This window comes from Oncorhynchus mykiss, chromosome 23 (assembly GCF_057628025.1).
Source record: "Oncorhynchus mykiss isolate SJ-2025 chromosome 23, ASM5762802v1, whole genome shotgun sequence".
Classification (NCBI taxonomy): Eukaryota; Metazoa; Chordata; class Actinopteri; order Salmoniformes; family Salmonidae; genus Oncorhynchus; species Oncorhynchus mykiss.
Genome location: NC_143044.1, coordinates 3,263,500 through 3,282,898, shown reverse-complemented (window position 1 = coordinate 3,282,898; position 19,399 = coordinate 3,263,500). Strand labels below are relative to the sequence as shown.

The window sequence follows — 19,399 nt, the reverse complement described above, 5'->3', positions numbered from 1 at the left end:
TTGCATTGTTAACAAAATAATATAGGTTTATGAATAATGGCAATTACCAGTCGTGCACTTTTTCCGCATGCAATTTGAAATTACAATAATTAATCGCAATCTGCATTGGGGGAAGCATTTGGGACGGACCAGTTGGAGAGCAGGTTGTTGCAGAGCAAAAGAAGATCACAGTGCAAAGAAACTGTAAAGAGGAGCATCAAATCTTCGGAATAAACAACAACGTAATCACCGCTCATACTCTTTACAGCTATAGAGTAGGCTCCTTAGAAATATCCTGTGCTTCTTGTTTAAGCGGAGGAACAATGACATCTCTCAGCATGGGTGAAGGCCAACAGCAAAGCCTCTGTTTCATGTCCCTCTGTTCACACAGTTTACGACTGCTCACAACAGTTTACAGCAGCCAAATTTCATTTTGCACTGGCAAATCCTATCGCACATTATCCTGTAGATTGCATTAGGAACCTAATCTTTTCTTTCACTACCTCCTCAGAAGAAAGGAGCACCTTCATGATTAACCCACTTTACAGCAATGAATAAACGCATCATCCAGTAATGTACACCAGATTTAATTTGAAGGGAAAAAAATCCCCGAAATGCAACAACAAAAAAAAAAAAAAATCGGAGAAATGTAATGGAAAACAGCACATAAAGCTGCCACCATGGAGTGCTCAGAATTTATTTGAATATTCCATAAATTCATTGTTTTTTTACAGATTAGATGTTTTATTGTTAGTTGTGTACAGTATCTTGACAATTTCACAAACATGATGGTACAAACGTGAAGAAAAAATTATATGCATAAGCAAAAATGTTAATTTAATGACGTTTGTGTTAACTGAGAAAATACACAAATCTTCATTTTCTTTCTCTTCAGTGAAGACAAAAGTCACATATAGCCCATGTTGCTTTTGGTTTCCCATCTTTGCTTGGCTTCAAACCTGAATTGATGTTAAAATACTGATTTAGCAAAAGTTCTTTGCAAAATGTATTACAGAAATTATAACGACAAAAATGAATATGAATGAAACATATTTCCATGTTCTTGAGAGCTTGTTCATAGACATTAGCATAACACATTATACACATACTCTTACCATGACATCCACTGTGACAGTTCAAAAGTGCCCGTCTAATGTTAAGTGATGGCTACAGTACACACTTTCTCTGTATAGTCAAACCCTAGCATGTATTTATACCTGTGCATGAAATAAGTAAGAAAGAATCTGGCAAGCTAGCCAAATACGCATAACAAATGTATGTCGCTAACAAACTGCGATTTAATGTAAATTAGGGAGATAATTGTGGGGAGGAGAGTAAAAAAGACAAACCCCCAAGCAATTTGTTTCTTCCTTTTCTGGGCTGCCCGCGAAGCCTCCACTTCCTGTTTGCTTTGCACAAAGTCACGGCAATCGGTGGCTTGCGCGATTTTCACAGCCAACTATTGAAAGAGAAGACCCATTAGATGATGTAAATCAGTCTCTCTGGCAAGCAGAGCTCTTCCAACTGATATGTCAGGGTGGCTTCTCATGAGTGCCTCCGGTTCCCATTTTGTCTCACCCTGACCATGAAGCAATGACGGCACTTAGATTGTGGGTTGCTGAAGAAAAAAAACATAGTAAACACACATTCACCTGCTTAACAGTAATCGAAAATAAGACAGTCAACCATTTACCATGACTATCGTAATATTTACTTAATTGTTTGAATGTACAGTAAAAGGCAACATTTTATTTGAAACGTGCAGATCTTTAAATCAGAAGTTAAAGGAATGACCATGACTGCAAGAGGCAAAAACATTTTGTTCAAATATCAGTGAGGAAGTGCATGTATTGTTGAGCAGAATAATCCCAATAAACCCAGTCACACAGAAGCACAGGAAACAAAAGGCTACATCCAGTCACTCCACACTTGGAACAAATCTCCAAACCTTTAGGTAATTATTTCTAACATTCATAGAGTACAATCAGGGGAAAAAAAAAAAAAGTATAAAAAAAAAGGTAGTGAAGAAATGTGCCACAATTTCTCAACAACAACAATATGCTAGTCAATTTAAAAAATATATTATAATTAAGTGGGATAAACTTTATTAGAAAGACTACATGTTGGGATTAAGCAGGACAGTGCAAGTAGCTAGGAAACATTTAACTCTAAAGGCTTTTTATCACCATATTTCAGGAACCAAGGGTGTAAAATGTTCTAATTTGGGATACATTAAAAGCCATAAAGGTCTTTCAAAAAGATTAATGGTACTTTGCTTGGATTTAAGATAAGGGCTTCAGCTGGCTGCAAGTACTGGGCTCCGGCTGGGCCCTCGAGGCATTCATCTATACAGTCACTTGGAAGATTTGTAAAAGCGTCTGCATAACCTGAAGCTAACATACTATGACAGTTTTCTAATTCCTTGCCATTTTTTTATAGGTTTTAAAGGCCTATAAAATCATGTTTTCTAGGCAGAACTCTTGAGAAAGGGAAAGTTACAATGGGTGATCATTCTCATGTTGAGAGTAGATTTGCCAGCAGATAATACCAGGGCGTTTTGAGCACCGTGTTTAAGTGGTGTAGGTGCTAAATGCTTTTGCTTGGATGTGGCACAGGCTGGGATCATAAATCTGAAGGTTTATTCAATTGTTGACAATTCTCCTGCGTTCACACATTTGCCAAAAATAAAGTCGTTGGGTAAAAGGCATCTGTTTTGAGAGAAAATATAATGAAATTGGAAGATGCTAAATGGCTCCTTGAGCTTTACAACCAGATATGTATATGTTTTGTAACACAAGGATTACCCACATTAACCTGCTCTCCTGTGGGGAGCATTTGAAATTCAAAATGTCTAGAAACCACACCTTCCTAACCCCCCCCCCCCCAAAAAGACACTGACACATTGACATAATTAAAACCCTCTCACACCCCCCTCTTCTCTTTCTCTTGCAGCCGCTGAGCGGTTAAAGTGGTAAAGGTCTTTACATTTTGTTTTTTTCAATGCAGTCTACATCCCTGATTGTCTTTACTGGGGCTCAACATTAATGTCAACCAAGTTACCTAGGCGACAGAACAGATCAAAGAGACAAAAAAAGCCCTCAAATGTCTGATTAATCAAGCCTGCAAACAGCTTATTTCTTTTAGCCTGCATGCAAGTATGAAAATGAGATTCCGAGAGCAGTACATTGTGCAGATTTGTTCATTCTTATCTGAACAAAGCCAGCGGCAGCTTATTTCATGGATCACTGGCACTGTCAGCGCTGTGGCGCCGAGCAGGTGACGGCTCCTCTTTCTGTGGCGAGAACAAAATTAGCAAAAAGTCGGCACAAATTAGCCTCTCATATTTTCAGTAATATGACATTATTTTTCATTTACTTTTTTGATCCACTTTTCAGGATTTTTTCTCCCCCTCCCCTTGTGTGTGTCTTAGTGCCAAATCCTTTCAAATCACAAACCAGCAGAAATGAAAACATTTGCTGCCAGAATAAAAATACAAAGCTAGAAAAGAAAATGGGCCTATTCGACACAAAAACCTCATCCGTTCTTTGTTTAAGGCAGTCATACAAGCCTATTCCATGTTTCCGTAAGACCAATGTTAAAATGAAGATTTAGTGTCCGATACCTTCAATTTTTTTTCTCCCCAAAACCATTTTTCTTTTCTTTCAATTCTGTCGTGAGCATAGCCTCTGTTTAACACAAGGTTTATTCAAAGGATTAATACTGTGACCTTTGGAAGGTTTGCAGGTGGCAAATTTTTTGCTGCATTATACTGCCGCTGCTGCAGTAGCTTAGAACCACTAGGAAAGTTAAATCAATAGTACCACTTTCTGTTGTCACTCATGTTTGGGTTGTCATAGAGATTCAAGTGGAATCCCAAATATGTGGCCTCGCTATACTATACTATACTAATATATATATATATATATATATATATATATATATATATATATATATATATATATATATATATATATATCTCACTTCAGCACAGGCCATGTTAAAGATAAGGCCGTGATAAGGCATGTCCATTATATTGACACAATGCAAGTTATCGATCACAGTCCCCTTTGAGTTGACTTCTATGCTGCGGCACAGCCTACTGCATAGACAGCATGGATGTGGCTTCTGTCAGTGACAAATGGAATCCCTTCCAAAGTATTCAAGACATTGGGGATCCTGCAGGTATTTCAACCAGTTTACCAACATGAGTTTATAGTCATCACAATGATTTACTGATAACTCTGTGCATTTCTCAGAATCCTTGGATATTCCAAGATACACATTACAAAAACAACAGCAGCTTCAAAAGACAATGGTAGGGAGAGAAGATTCAACTTAACGTAAATGCTTCTCTATATTAATAAAGTGTTCAGGCTGGTATTAACAATATGAAATAAATGATGGCTTTAAGGAAGAAATGGCCTTAAACCCATTCATAAAATGTCCTATCCTGGGAAGCCTCTTCCAATTAAAACATGTGAGAGGTGGATTAACAGGGGCTATGTGGCTTTGCCTCGCTAAATCACCACCCCGAGCTGCTCCGCTGCATTTGACGTGTAAACGATTAATGACCAGCCTAATTCCCTTATCACACTACCTTAATGCCTAAATAATGTGGCCTTAGTCAACTTTGGAAAGCAGGGCTATATAAGAATGGAATAAATATCAGATTAGGCAGCTCATATGTAATTTCAGTCTAATTTCGAAGAATCGAGGTAGGGAGGGAAAAAAAAGGAAAATGGGTTTCTAGTCTGAAAAGTCAGATTGCTATACTTCAACTTGACCTTGTTTATGCCATGTAAAAGCATTACTGCAACAATGAAGCATAAGGCAGTCTGTCCACTAAATTGCTTTGATGCCATTTAATCTATTTCCAATTATTGATTGTCCTATCGGTGCAAGTTAAACAAAGAAATTACTATGTTGATAAGAACAAGTCTTGACAATGATTTGAGTGAAGCCCAGCAAACTGGGGACGTCCTGGAGACATGCGGCAATGTTCCCATTAGGTCCCTCAATGGTTACGAAGCGATTATTATCCCACTGGACTTTCTAAAAACATTCTAACATTGCGTGATGGTCCCAAAGGAATGTTCTCTGAGGGGACCTTGGTCTAGTTCCCTGTAAGTTCCCAGGACGTCACCGAGGACCATGTCAGGACATTCGCAGGACTTTAATTTTACTACTCCTTAGGATGTTGTGTGATGGTCCCAAGGGAACGTTCTCTCCGGGACGTTTTTAATAGTTCCCGGTTTGTCCAATGGTCCCCTGAACGTTATTGGGACATTGTGTCATGGACCCTGGAGGTTTTGTCTAGTTCCCAATTTGTCCCAGGGACGGTTTTTAGGACGTTCTTTGGATGTTGTGTCATGGTCCCCTGGCCGTTGTCTGGTTCCCGGTTTGTCCCAGGGACGTTTATAACACGTAGCAGGAAGATTGGAATGCCGTGAACCAAGAGGTGGTGAGTTAAAATCTCAGGTGAGAACATGTTAAACAATATTTACAGTATGAATAAACATACACAATGTAATCAAGTATGTCAAAGTGTTCAATATGTAAGTTGAAAACACTGTATGCAATATATTGTAGTGAGTAGCTACCTCATCAAGAGGTCCTGAGTTTATCTTGGCATAAAGGCTACGAGGAGTTGGGTTGACAAGCCAATGACCCAAGTTTGAGTCACGGTCAGGGCTACCACCTAATTTGCGAATTGGTGTCAGAAGTGTGATGGCGCTACCGTGAGGCCATCGAAGGTGTGCCCAGGCATTAGGAACTTGAGATGGGGAAGAAGAGGGGTAGTGACGCGACTTTAATCCAACACATAGCAACCTCGTCAAGAGGTTTTAGATCTCTTGATGTAACAGCTAAGGTGTTGTGTTGGCAGTCGCTGGAACCGGTTCTGAGTCCTGGGACGTGGGCGAACCTTGGTCAATACGGAATTTCAGTCCTATTTTTTGTGATGACGAATAGTCCTTATTCTGTAGCTGTTAAACATCTAAGTACATCAAAGCATTACTGGCATTGGTTGTCTGGTGAGACCATTTGACTGCTTATCTAATCAAAGCCATGAGCTGTATATCCTCCCCTTATAATTTTTTTTTTTTATTCAGGATGCATTGCCATATTCTCTCAATAAAGATTAGCATTATTGTCATTCAGGGGGCAGTCGTGTAAGAGGTTTATGTCATCTTGCTGCCAATTTGACAAACAGCATTACATGACATGCAAAAAGAGAGCCACTCCTGGGAAGATATTGCCGAACAGCCAGTGGTATAATGCATGTCTCTATTTTTCTGTTCCCTTAATAATCTGATGCTAGATACTGTCATCTTTAGGGACTGAAAAAAAAAAAAGTCTGAAAGTTTGCCTGCTTTGTACATATTCCATTATCTTGCCTCTTCTGAGTAGGGAAGGCTTATTAGCAAGCTTTGAACTCATACTTACAATAATGTGCCATCAACAGTTTTATAAGCTAATTAGAAAAACAGTTTAATTAATGACTGACTGGCAATAAAATGGCAATCATGAAAAAAGAAACTAAGGGTGCTAAGCTTCCACTACCACCAATTAAGGCCTAATTACAAACAAATTATATATGTGTTTTGCTGTGGGCTTTAATAAAAAAAAATGGCTTTAATTAAAAGAGAAAACATGCTAATTAATTAAACAGCACAAAAAAAAAATCTACATTGAAAAGTATGCTTTGCCTATCAAGTAATTAATGAAATACAATAATCTAAATGAGATTCCCAAGCATTTGATAAAAGCTTAGTACCCATTTCACAAAATCCATTTCAAAATTAATGGGCAGAAATTGCATGTGAGTCATCCAGAGATACATACAATAAGAGTTCATTCAGTGATGAATTGCTTATGCTGAAGAAAAAAGGAACGAAGAAGAGACTTTCCTTAACTGTTTCTCAGTCGCCCGGGGGCCTTGCAGGAGAGAGGAAGAGAGCCTAATTTTCTGATGTGGGGCGGGCACAGCTTAAATCTGATAACGAGTGTTTTCCACAAAAGCAATGCTCATTAAAAAATGTGGCATTACAGGGAAAATTACTGAAAAGAGAAAACACCAAAATAACATGAAAGTCTTAGTTCAGCTCCTCTTCTCACCTAAATAGCCACGTTGTGCCACCTTTGCTTTACAGTAATTAAACAGTGGTTTCCAAAGCAATGCATGCCATGGTGGTATGGGTTTCTTTCCTAATATACAGTACCAGTCAAAAGTTGACAAACCTACTCATTCCAGGGTTTTTCTTTATTTTTTAAAACTATTTTCTACATTGTAGAAGTATATATTTGAGATTCTTCAAAGTAGCCTTGATGACAGCTTGGCACACTCTTGGCATTTTCTCAACCAGCATCATGAGGTAGTCACCTGGAATGCACTCCAATTAACAGGAATGCCTCATTAAAAGTTAATTTGTGGGATTTCTTTCCTTCTTAATGCGTTTGAGCCAATCAGTTGTGTTGCAACAAGGTAGGGGTGGTATACAGAAGACAGCCCTATTTGGTAAAACACCAAGTCCATATTATGGCAAGAAGAGCTCAAATAAGCAATGAGAAATGACAGTCCATCATTACCTTAAGACATGAAGGTCAGTCAATATCAGGTCAGTCAATATCAAACATTTCAAGAAAGTTTAAGAAACAAGAAGTTTCTTCAAGTGCATTCGCAAAAACCATCAAGCGCTATGATGAAACTGGAGAGGGAGACCTAGAGTTACAGTGGGGCAAAAAAGTATTTAGTCAGCCACCAATTGTGCAAGTTCTCCCACTTAAAGATGAGAGGCCTGTAATTTTCATCATAGGTACACTTAACCATGTCAGAAAAAATGAGATTTTTTTTTTCTTCAGAAAATCACATTGTAGGATTTTTAATGAATTTATTTGCAAATTATGGTGGAAAATAAGTATTTGGTCAATAACAAAAGTATCTCAATACTTTGTTATATACCCTTTGTTGGCAATGACAGAGGTCAAACGTTTTCTGTAAGTCTTCAAGGTTTTCACACACTGTTGCTGGTATTTTGGCCCATTCCTCCATGCAGATCTCCTCTAGAGCAGTGATGTTTTGGGGCTGTTGCTGGGCAACACGGACTTTCAACTCCCTCCGAAGATTTTCGATGGGGTTGAGATCTGGACTGGCTAGGCCACTCCAGGACCTTGAAATGCTTCTTACGAAGCCACTCCTTCATTGCCCAGGCGGTGTGTTTGGGATCATTGTCATGCTGAAAGACCCAGCCACGTTTCATCTTCAATGCCCTTGCTGATGGAAGGTGGTTTTCACTCAAAATCTCACGATACATGGACCCATTCATTCTTTCCTTTACACGGATCAGTCGTCCTGGTCCCTTTGCAGAAAAACAGCCCCAAAGCATGATGTTTCCACCCCCATGCTTCACAGTAGGTATGGTGTTATTTGGATGCAACTCAGCATTCTTTGTCCTCCAAACACAAGTTGTTTTTACCAAAAAGTTATATTTTGGTTTCATCTGACCATATGACATTCCCCCAATCTTCTTCTGGATCATCCAAATGCTCTCTAGCAAACTTCAGACAGGCCTGGACATGTACTGGCTTAAGCAGGGGGACACGTCTGGCACTGCAGGATTTGATTCCCTGGCGGCGTAGTGTGTTACTGATGGTAGGCTTTGTTACTTTGGTCCCAGCTCTCTGCAGGTCATTCACTAGGTCCCCCCGTGTGGTTCTGGGATTTTTGCTCACCGTTCTTGTGATCATTTTGACCCCACGGGTTGAGATCTTGCATGGAGCCCCAGATCGAGGGAGATAAGTGGTCTTGTATGTCTTCCATTTCCTAATAATTGTGCCCACAGTTGATTTCTTCAAACCAAGCTGCTTACCTATTGCAGATTCAGTCTTCCCAGCCTGCTGCAGGTCTACAATTTTGTTTCTGGTGTCCTTTGACAGCTCTTTGGTCTTGGCCATAGTGGAGTTTGGAACGTGGCTGTTTGAGGTTGTGGACAGGTGTCTTTTATACTGATAACAAGTTCAAACAGGTGCCATTAATACAGGTAACGAGTGGAGGACAGAGGAGCCTCTTAAAGAAGAAGTTACAGGTCTGTGAGAGGCAGAAATCTTGCTTGTTTGTAGGTGACCAATTACTTATTTTCCACCATAATTTGCAAATAAATTTATTAATAATCCTATATGATTTTCTGGATTTTTTCCCTTCATTTTGTCTGTCATAGTTGAAGTGTACCTATGATGAAATTTACAGGCCTCTCATCTTTTTAAGTGGGAGAACTTGCACAATTGGTGGCTGACAATACTTTTTTGCCCCACTGTACCTCTGCTGCAGAGTATAAGTTCATTAGAGTCAACTGCACCTCAGATTGCAGCCCAAATAAATGCTTCAGAGTTCAAGTAACAGACACAGCTCAACATCAACTGTTCAGAGGAGACTACGTGAATCAGGCCTTCATGGTCGAATTGCTACAAAGAAACCACTACTAAAGGACACCAATAATAAGATGAGACTTGCTTGGGCCAAGAAACACAAGCAATGGACATTACACCGGTGGAAATCAGTCCTTTGGTCTGATGATTCCAAATTGGAGACTTTTGGTTTCAATCGTTGTGTCTTTGTGAAACACAGAGTAGGTGAACAGATGATCTACGCATGTGTGGTTCCCACTGTGAAACACGGAGGTGCTAGTGTGATGGTGCTTTGATGGTGACACTGATTTATTTAGAATTCAAGGCACACTTAACCAGCATAGCTACCACAGCATTCTACAGCGATACACCATTCCATCTCGTTTGCACTTAGTGGGACTATCATTTGCTTTTCAACAGGACAATTACCCCAAACACACCTCCAGGCTGTGTAAGGGCTATTTGACCAAGGAGAATGATGGAGTGCTGCATCAGATGACCTGGCCTCCAATTGAGATGGTTTGGGATGAATTGGACCGCAGAGTGAAGGAAAAGCAGCCAACAAAGTGCTTAGCATATGTGGGAACTCCTTCAAGATGGCTGGAAAAGCAATCCTCATGAAGCTGGTTGAGAGAATGCGAAGAGTGTGCCAAGATGTCATCAAGGCAGGTGGCTACTTTGAAGAATCTAAAATATATTTTGATTTGTTTAACACTATTTTGGTTACTACATGATTCCATGTGTTATTTCAGAGTTTTGATGTCTTCACTATTATTCTCCAATGTAGGAAATAGTAAAAATTAAAATAAAAAAAAAACTGGAATGAGTAGGTGTGTCCAAACTTTTGACTGGTACTGTATCTCTGGCTTCATTGAAATGGTAGAAGAAATTAGGTTCATAATAATATCATACCATTTTGAGTGGTATGAGAAGTAAAGATGCAAGTTAGCCTGTGGACACAATATATCTGGGCCTTCAAGCAACCACCATTTACATAGCTCTAGGCCTATATCTCAGTCATACAATGATCTAACGTCAGGTGACTTAATTTGCTACTTATTGCCACGAGCAGCACCTGTGGATAATTTGGCTTTTCTTTCTGTGTTCAGAAATGTCACTCCTAACCATCTATCTATGGTGTGTTGAAGAGTGTAATTTCTCTGGGTTCTGTACTTTAGACTACCAGTGGTTAGACAAGTGTTTATGATGAACCATGCAGGTGTTTCTTTCCATCATTTCCATATTCTTTAGCTTCTGGAACTCATGAAAAGGACATGACACCCCCTATTGTGTCAGAATATCAAGTTTCTGTTTTGAAGTGGTAATGTACGCTAATAGCTGTGATCACTGCTAAGGGGAAACTGGAAGCACTAACACGGTGTGACAGTCTTTTGTCTTGTATTATTTTCACTTATTATATAAAAAGTACTGCCTCAGAGTAAAAAAACAAAATATTAAATAAAGGGAGCTTATTGCTCGGTTTGTAGAGGAGAGGGATGTGCTCAATTGTTGCAGGATGGAAGTCTGCTGAAGAGACAGTGAATTACAATCACCATTGGATTAAGTTGTGCTTAGCTATTTTACTTAAGGCTAGCTGTTAAATTAATTCATAATACATTATGAATGAATAATGGGCATTTATGCACTTGTGTAGGCAGTTATAAGAAGCTATGAGCTGTCATGAATGCTTATAACAGTTTCTGTATTATTGGATATACGTTTTAACTGACTACAGTCCTCTTTGTTTCATTTTTCAGGAATGCTTTCTGGAATCCATCTTTTAAATATGAGCTGCCGGATCCTATCAACTCTCCTGACAGAGGGTGAGTGAGTTATATATAGCACTTAATATTATGCTAATTAAGGAAATTAATTACTCCATATGCAACTTACAGCTGTGTAAAATAATGTTCAATAATCAAAGGATGGCGTCGCAAGTGCCCTAATTGGAAGACTTGCACCACTCAATCTACTGAACTAATATTATGAAGTACTTTAGGGGCCAGAAGCTATTCCTAGTATTTTGGGACTTCTAAGCCAGCCTTTGAGAAACAACAAGAAAAGTACGCCTCTGCAAAAGATCAACAAACCAAACTGCGCATGAGAAAAGAAGAAACATTGCCAACCCTATCTGCAAACAATGGTTTTCTAAAATGTAAAGGTATTAGGGCTGAAAACCAAAGAGCTTCCTTCGAAACAACACTGCCTCAGTAAGGTACCAGTTAATAATATGAATAGATACCTAAGAAGAAATGTGATTGCTTTGTGTCGTATTTTGGTGGACTTAATACTTAACTTGAACTTTTAAGAAGAACCGAGCTTTAAAAAGTATTTGAAACAAAGAATTTCAGACTTTGGAGAATATTTAAATATATAGTTTAAATGGAGACAATCTCAAAGCAACCTGTAATATTCTAGCAGTGTATTCTAGAACTCGAACAGATGAAAGCACATGTATCAGAGAATTTCTAAGGAGCCTTAAAAAAAAAAAAAAAGGTTTCACCAAATTGTTTTAATATTCAGATTCAAAGTCAACAAAAAAATAATGAATTGATTGTCGCGAGCTCAAAAACACAGCAGAAACAAACAATTCCTTTATTGGAGGAACATCGTCAGACATTTCACTTTGGTTCGAAAAGCAATGCTGGTAGATTGAGAATTGAAATACTGTGACAACCTGGTGTCACACTGTGAACTGTGTTTCTTTACAATCAATGCCTTGGGGGACAGACACAGCCCTCTTTAGTAATTCACAGCTGTCTAAATCCTTTTCCGTTCTTTCCATTACGAAAACATGGTACTATTCCTCCACTAAAAAGCCTGCCATAATAATGTCTCAAGTGTTATGACTGTAAACAAATTAAACAAATAAGCCATTACATACAGTATCAAATGAGACGCTTCAATAATAACCTTGAAATGTATTCTGACCACAGTTGGGAATATTGATCCACTAAATGTTTGTCACCATAGGACTGTCCAGAGTCAACACTAGTGTCTCAATCATCATTTGCAAAGTGCAATGAGGTTGAACTCAGGAAGAATTAGACGTGGGTATGAAACGCTCCACTTCTACGCACATTTCCCCAGAGCATGTTTAATATGCCACATGCTATTATTTATCTAGGAAATGAAGCCGCAACCTTGACGCTGCCAGCAGCCACCACTTGAGCCATCTGTAGCAAACTACACTTCTCTCAAGTTTACCCTCTACCGTAGATACAGTATATTTGGTCCAACATCCACTAAAGAGACGAGAGAAAAACATATTTGAAAAGGGATATTGCAGCAGTAACACATCAGTATCCCCTTCTGTGCAACATGGTCAACATACTACAGTAGAATAATGTACTGTATGCTGCTGTATTTTCCTATCTATTTACAAGAAGTCAGTGGAATTTGTAGGTCACTTGTCATTAGCTCTCATTGTCATTTAGACAATTTTACAGACAGGCTGATATTGGGCTAAATGTTACCAGGCATTACAGAACAATGAATGCAGTTTCTTACTCACCAATTTTGTTGTATGTGAGAATTTCTTGAAAACTTCAGTCAATTCACTGTTCTAAGCATGAGGTAAACACAGATACATAGTGAGCTATGGCTGCCAGACTGCTGTCAAGCCCATCCTTCATGTTCCTGGCAAGCTACAAGGGAGGTGACAGAGAGGCAAAGAACCTCAGCTAAGTCTGCCCAAATCCACTAGTACTCTAAGAGGCTTTCTGGAACTACAGGTGCCACTTTGTCAGCCACAAAGCAAGTTTTTAATTTTAATTTCTCTAACCTTTTTTTTTTTGTCCATTTGCATTATTGTGTTTTATCGTCTGTTTTATGCTGGGTACAAGAATCAGCCTTCAACATCAGTCTGCTGGCATGTAAAAATCAAATCACTTACCCTGCGTGTCCCTCATCAACATTTTTAATAGAGAACTAGGTTTTAATGTTTGATAGAGTATGACGATTTTGCGTGCATTGCTTAACCTTTGTTGAAATTCAAGTGTTTATCTTAAATAAGGTTTAGGTACATGGCTGACAGACATAAGTGTATATGCTGTACTGATGCATGAATATCACTGCTTCTATAAGAGCATCACATCTCTCACCTCTAGTTGTGACAATTGAACATACTGTAATCCCCAACTATGAAAAGTAGTAGCTGTGTCTTTTTAACTGCAATTATGGGTGCGTGGGCTACATTCTCTACTAAATTAGCTTCAAACCGCTTGATCCATGATGCCTGCCGAGACGAGTGGTTTCAAAACTGCAGGCATTGCATTTAGGGACGTGTGCACTTCAAAGGTATGAAACTTGCACCTTGAGAATGTTTTAAAAGTTGGCTTGAAGGCAATGTACCCCTTCATTAAAAAGCAGAGCCAAAAGTCCTTTAGACACTGCCACACTTCAAAACTAAGGGGGAGGGATTTCCATTAACTCAATGGAAAAGGGCTGCAGGACTTCTCAATCAAGTGTGCCTGTGTGTGTTTTTGTTCCCCTATGTCTTTGCAGGAAGAAATGGCCACGGATCCATTAGTTTGATTTGTCACAGCGGGAGCGCCCCAAAGATCTCTTATCAGTGCAACGTACCTCTCGAGTGGCGAGTCTGTCGCTCATCTCCTCCGCCTTCCCAAAGTCCCCTTCAGCGATGGCGCTCTCTATGCTCTTTTCTAGGCTGGACTGGAGAGAAGGGGAACATTTTGTGATTTTAGAAATAGAAAGGGGGGGTCAAATCTAAGAGTAACTTCCCCCGGGCCTTATTTTTTATAGGATTGCTATTAATACAAATATGTAGATTTTCCTTCACAAATGAAAACCTTTTTGATTGGATATTAGAAGGGAAATCTTTTTTTGGGGGGGGGGGGGGGGGTTACCACCAAATATAAATGTGACTCTTTAATCACACATTTCCATTACAGACTGGGGCAGGGGAGAGGGCAAAGATGCCCCTGGTCACTGATGGCAGGGTGGTTCCCTAAAAAAGGAGACTATCCGAAGTAGTACAGTAAAGAGCATTTCTCCAAAACTCTTTCACAGGGCACATGACAGGCAAGATGTTATACTTTTATATTAGCGGAGCCCGCTCTGAAGCATCTTCATAAAAATGATTCAAGGACTGTGCGGTTCAGTTGGTAGAGCATGGCGTTTGCAACGCCAGGATTGTGGGTTTGATTCCTGGGCCCACATATATATAAAATGTATGCACGCATGACTGCAAGTTGCGGTGGATAAAAGTGTCTGCTAAATGGCATTTATAAACATATATATAAAGACTCAAGTTGTTTATGGACGCACACTCATCCCTCAAATGAATTTGGAAAAACCTAATAATGAAATGAAAGATGGTAGTAATAACTGCATATATACAAACTTCTACCACCACAACTTTACAGTAGCCTTTTTGCTGGCAATGTGAACTGAATTATAGACTGAATGTGCATGTCCCAAAGAAAATATTTTGTGCCTAGTGTGTAATTGACTTAACATTTGTTAATGTAATATGAATGTCTAAATGACATTGATCACTAATGAGAATGTTTGAACATGGAGGAGCAAGACCTTCTCGTTATGTTGACTTGACAAGTTCTGTTTAATTCAGCTTCTTGTTAATTATATCTTATCCATTCAAAGTAGGTCTCCTCTTTTGAGAATGAGAAAAAAAGACGCAGCAAAAATTTAATTTTATGGTACTTTGAGATAGTGCATTCAAATAACACTCAAAATAAGCATTACTAGAACTTCCAATTGAATTAGGACAAATTCCCCATCTTATACACAATTATTATATTTGCAACCACTTTGCTTACATGGCAATTTACATATAAAAATATGTATGTCTCTTTCTTGTTCTATTACATCAGACTTATCAAGTACATAACTTAATTTCTTACTTGAATCCATTTAGAAATAAACTAATTTTCCAAGAGTTTCTTATCTTATGACACACACACTACAGCTATTCGCCAGCACTTCCCAGCACATAGATGCAGGGCTGAGACACACAAAAACAAAAGCAGGTGTCTGTGATTCCATTTTCCATACATAATTTTCCAAAAATATAGCCTAAGATAGTGCTCTGCAGGCTAGATCCATGCCCCTGAAGGCTAGATTCATGGGTCTGACAATTAGGCTACTCAAAGTGTGAAAGGCTATGTTATTGTTGTATACGGAGCTTTCCACAAACAGTAACAAGGTGTGCAGGAGCTGTCAGGTCTTTGTACAGACATTCAGTACATACACTTCTCTCTAGAGAAAATCTACATCTTACATTAATCTCAACCTAAAAGGACAGTGGAGAATCATCCCAATGCCAAGATTAAGGTAATCTCATCATTACATTTAACACTATCTTTTATATTTTACTCAACGTCAGATTTGAGTCTAAAAACCTCTTAATCCACCTGTCATATTTGATAAAACAATGAGAAGTTACACAGGCATGGATATGGAAAGACAGAACACGTTCAATGCTTTTACCATAACTTGACGGCATTAAACACAGACAGGCAGGCGAGTAATGTGGCAGACATCTTTGTTACCTTGGGAGCAGGCTTGCTACAGGCAGAGGGTTGAAATCTATCATTGATGCCAAAGTACTGCGTAAGCCCATCCCGATGCCTTTCATGCTCCGCTTGAGGTACTCTGCTGAGAAAAAAAAAAAATTGTGTTCATGTTCATTACAAGACTACAGCATATGTTTAGAATATACATGGGTGATAAGTACCCATGCAATTTTTAGAAAGCCCTAGTAAAATAGGCTATTAGGTAGGCCTACACCAACAAGGCTATGTCCCGATTCACCACCCTTTTTCAGAAGTCTGCACTTGAACACCTACCATCATGGATTAAAAAGCATAGGATTGGTGTAGCCTAAGCATTGACTAGAGCGAGTTTCCACAATTCTAAAATCCATGGAAGAAAGTATGCGAGCTGTAGTGGGTGAAGTACTGGGACTCAGCCTTGAAGAGTCTATTGTAGAGCTACAGTTGAAGTCAGAAGTTTACAAACACCTGAGCCAAATACATTTAAACTCAGTTTAACAATTCCTGACATTTAATCCTAGTAAAAAGTCCCTGTCTTAGGTCAGTTAGGATCACAACTGAGGTCTTCACTGATTTCTTATGATTTTCCCATGATGTCAAGCAAAGAGGCACTGAGTTTGAAGGTAGGCCTTGAAATACATCCATAGGTTCACCTCAAATGATGTCAATTAGCCTATCAGAAGCTTCTAAGCCATGACATAATTTTCTAGAATTTTCCAAGCTGTTAAAAGGCACAGTCAATTTAGTGTATGTAAACTTCCCACTGGAATTGTGATACAGTGAATTAAGTGAAATAATCTGTCTGTAAACAATTGTTGGAAAAATTACTTGTGTCATGCACAAAGTAGATGTCCTAACCGACTTGCCAAAACTATAGTTTGTTAATTAACAAGGCATTTGTGGAGTGGTTGAAAAATGAGTTTTAATGACTCCAACCTAAGTGTATGTAAACTTACGACTTCAACTGTATGTAATACAATTACATTTTCAAAAATAGATATAGCCTACATTACCTTTCATTGTTTGATACCATGTTCTTAGTTGCTGATTTTTCATCTGTTTAGTGACGTGAAACACAGTCATTTAACTCCAAAAATCACCCTTTGTTGTATTGTGTCATGACTCATGACCTCAGAAATATAAACGGCACTGTGGTTATATCCCTTCAAAAACAATGAAAAGGGGTAGACTGGTTGACTATTTTTTTTTCAGTGACTTTTGATGGAATTGTATATCATTTAATTATGTTTGCCGTGGATCCATTCCAGTTCAACCTTTATAATTTAGTTAATAGTCTTCTAGCTATAATCAGAATCAGAATTGAACAAGGACAAATGAAAGTCAGTGAATAGGCACTTTAAAAAACAAGGATCATGAGACACTTGGACACAGGATGACCCCTCTGCTCTGGTTTTCCCTTTTCCATTATTTCCGTGATGGATAGGTCAAGTAGGTTAGGCTTACATCTGACCAGAGCAAAGATCTCATTGATCTTTATCTTCAGTGGCTATTGTGGGTATGTGTTAAAAAGTGCAATTCACCTTTCTTATATCGTCCTTTTCTCTGCTGTCTTTTTTTGGGGAGCTTCATTGTGTTGATCTCACATTTTTTCTTCTGTTGCTCTTTAAATTTCTAAAGAACATGAAGTGCAACCGTTCACAATTAGCAATAACAAAAGCATTAACCCAAATCATGAAAATCTCATTTTCAACAGTTAATTAATTATGTTTGCGTGATGGGTATATCACGTTAGTGTCTTTAGTCACTTTAAAACATACAATGTAGCTTTTCAAATGAGTAGCCTATCCACATTTTACTTGCTTTTGAAAGGTGGTGCAACACTTGACATTCTTGCCAATTCTCCTCGGAAATCCCGGGTAAGGAGTCCAAACACAGGTAATTTTCTATGAAGGGCTGGATACAAGAATAACTTGTGTCTCCAAGTGTAACACAATTTTGCTTAAGACCACACGAAAGTCCAACTGCAGGACGTTGAACGTTAGCTGCGTCTATTTCTTGATTTGCAACACCTTGGTCGTCTTTTTCATCTGAACTAATTTCTGCATCGGTCAGACCTCTCGGTAAAAGTCCGCTATACATGTTGAGAAGGGCAAATCAACAACGATGTATACTCCGGTTATGACGTGTTAGTCATAATCCAAAACAAACTGGTATACCTTTTTTTTTTAACAAAATCAAAGATTGTAAACCTTTTCACTTCCTGGTGGACACTATGACTCTTGCAAAACAACCGCTCTGATTGGGTAAAACAATGTCACTTCTACCAATGAGAACTGTTCTTCTATCGATGCGCAAAACCCCATGGTTGCGTTCCAGGTCGTCTTTATTAGGCTACAATTGTAATGCGCATCTCAGATTATTACTGAGATGTTGAACACTTGTCCCTGGTAGAATTAACAGAATTGTAGAGCGATAACTTGCAAAAAAGGGTAGAATTTTCACAACCCAAACAATGCTTTGGGGAGGGTTGTGTTTTTTTATTAGGCACAGGGAGGGTAGTGAGTCTTCTCCTTGCTTCGCCCTTATGCAGGTGTTCACTATAATTTCGTCCATTCTAGCCACATTTCCTCATCTGCTTGCATGCCCCTTCCCTACAGTGCATTCGGAAAGTATTCAGACCCATTGATTTTTTCCAAATTTTATTACGTTACAGCCTTATTCTAAAATTGATAAAATTGCTTTTTGAATGCCAAGAGTTTGCAAATGTTTCATGGAAAGGGTGGCTACTTCGAAGAATCTCAAATATAAAATATATGTTGACGCTTTTTTGGTTACTACAGAATTTCATATGTGTTATTTCACAGTTTTGAAGTCTTCACTTTTATTCTATAATGTGGAAAATAGTAAACATAAAGAAAAACCCTTGATTTAGTAGGTGTCCAAACTTTTGACTGGTACTCTAACTGTATACATATCTGCCAACATTTCTAGAAACCTGTTTTCACTTTGTCGTTATGGAATATTGTGTGTAGATTGATGAGGACATGTTTTTATTTAATCAATTTTAGAATAAGGCTGTAACGTAGCAAAATGTAGAAGTCAAGGGGTCTGAATACTTTCCGAATGCACTTTAAATCAAGCTGTTTTGGTACTTTCCTTATGTTGTACTACGTTTTCCCGAGCGCTAACTACACCACAAGACAATACAGTCTGCGAGTTTAACTGTCTACGGGCTTAGCCGTATTTTCCTACATTTTACAGAACATATGGAGCTGTATGTGTGTGTGTTAAAAAAAACTTCTCAATACCAAATTCTCTTGGTAACACTTAAGTACCTTACTGTAATTGTTTTCCACTAAAATTGTCAAAAAAAGCTTTTAAAAAAATACATTTCTCAAGCAAGGTTTAAAATCACATTTTTAGAAGATAAATTGTAGGCGGGTTTTATGACTTTGTGGCTGTGGTAACGAGTAACGACCAGGCGCAACTCTGATATGAAGTGTTTTTTCTCTCAAAGTTGC

The 19,399-nt window shown here is 38.6% G+C and overlaps 1 protein-coding gene across 9 annotated transcripts; it reads right to left on the bottom strand.

The window, feature by feature from the left end:
* Positions 1-658: 658 nt before the first annotated feature.
* Positions 659-18,159, bottom strand: LOC110502277 (protein FAM204A). Of its 9 annotated transcripts, none has more exons than XM_021580187.3 (7): positions 17,739-18,159; positions 17,459-17,549; positions 16,931-16,973; positions 15,915-16,017; positions 13,966-14,055; positions 1,329-1,438; positions 659-938 (listed from the first exon to the last, which is right to left on the bottom strand). In XM_021580187.3, the coding sequence occupies exons 1-7, from the start codon at positions 18,015-18,017 to the stop codon at positions 887-889; spliced, it is 768 nt and encodes a 255-aa protein (XP_021435862.2). In that variant the 5' UTR covers positions 18,018-18,159; the 3' UTR covers positions 659-886. The 9 variants fall into 9 exon arrangements, with proteins under 9 accessions (XP_021435862.2, XP_021435861.2, XP_090072761.1 ...); XM_021580186.3 differs by having other exon boundaries at positions 15,915-16,020; positions 17,739-18,147; XM_090216635.1 differs by lacking the exon at positions 16,931-16,973 and having other exon boundaries at positions 13,966-14,050; positions 15,915-16,020.
* Positions 18,160-19,399: the final 1,240 nt, after the last annotated feature.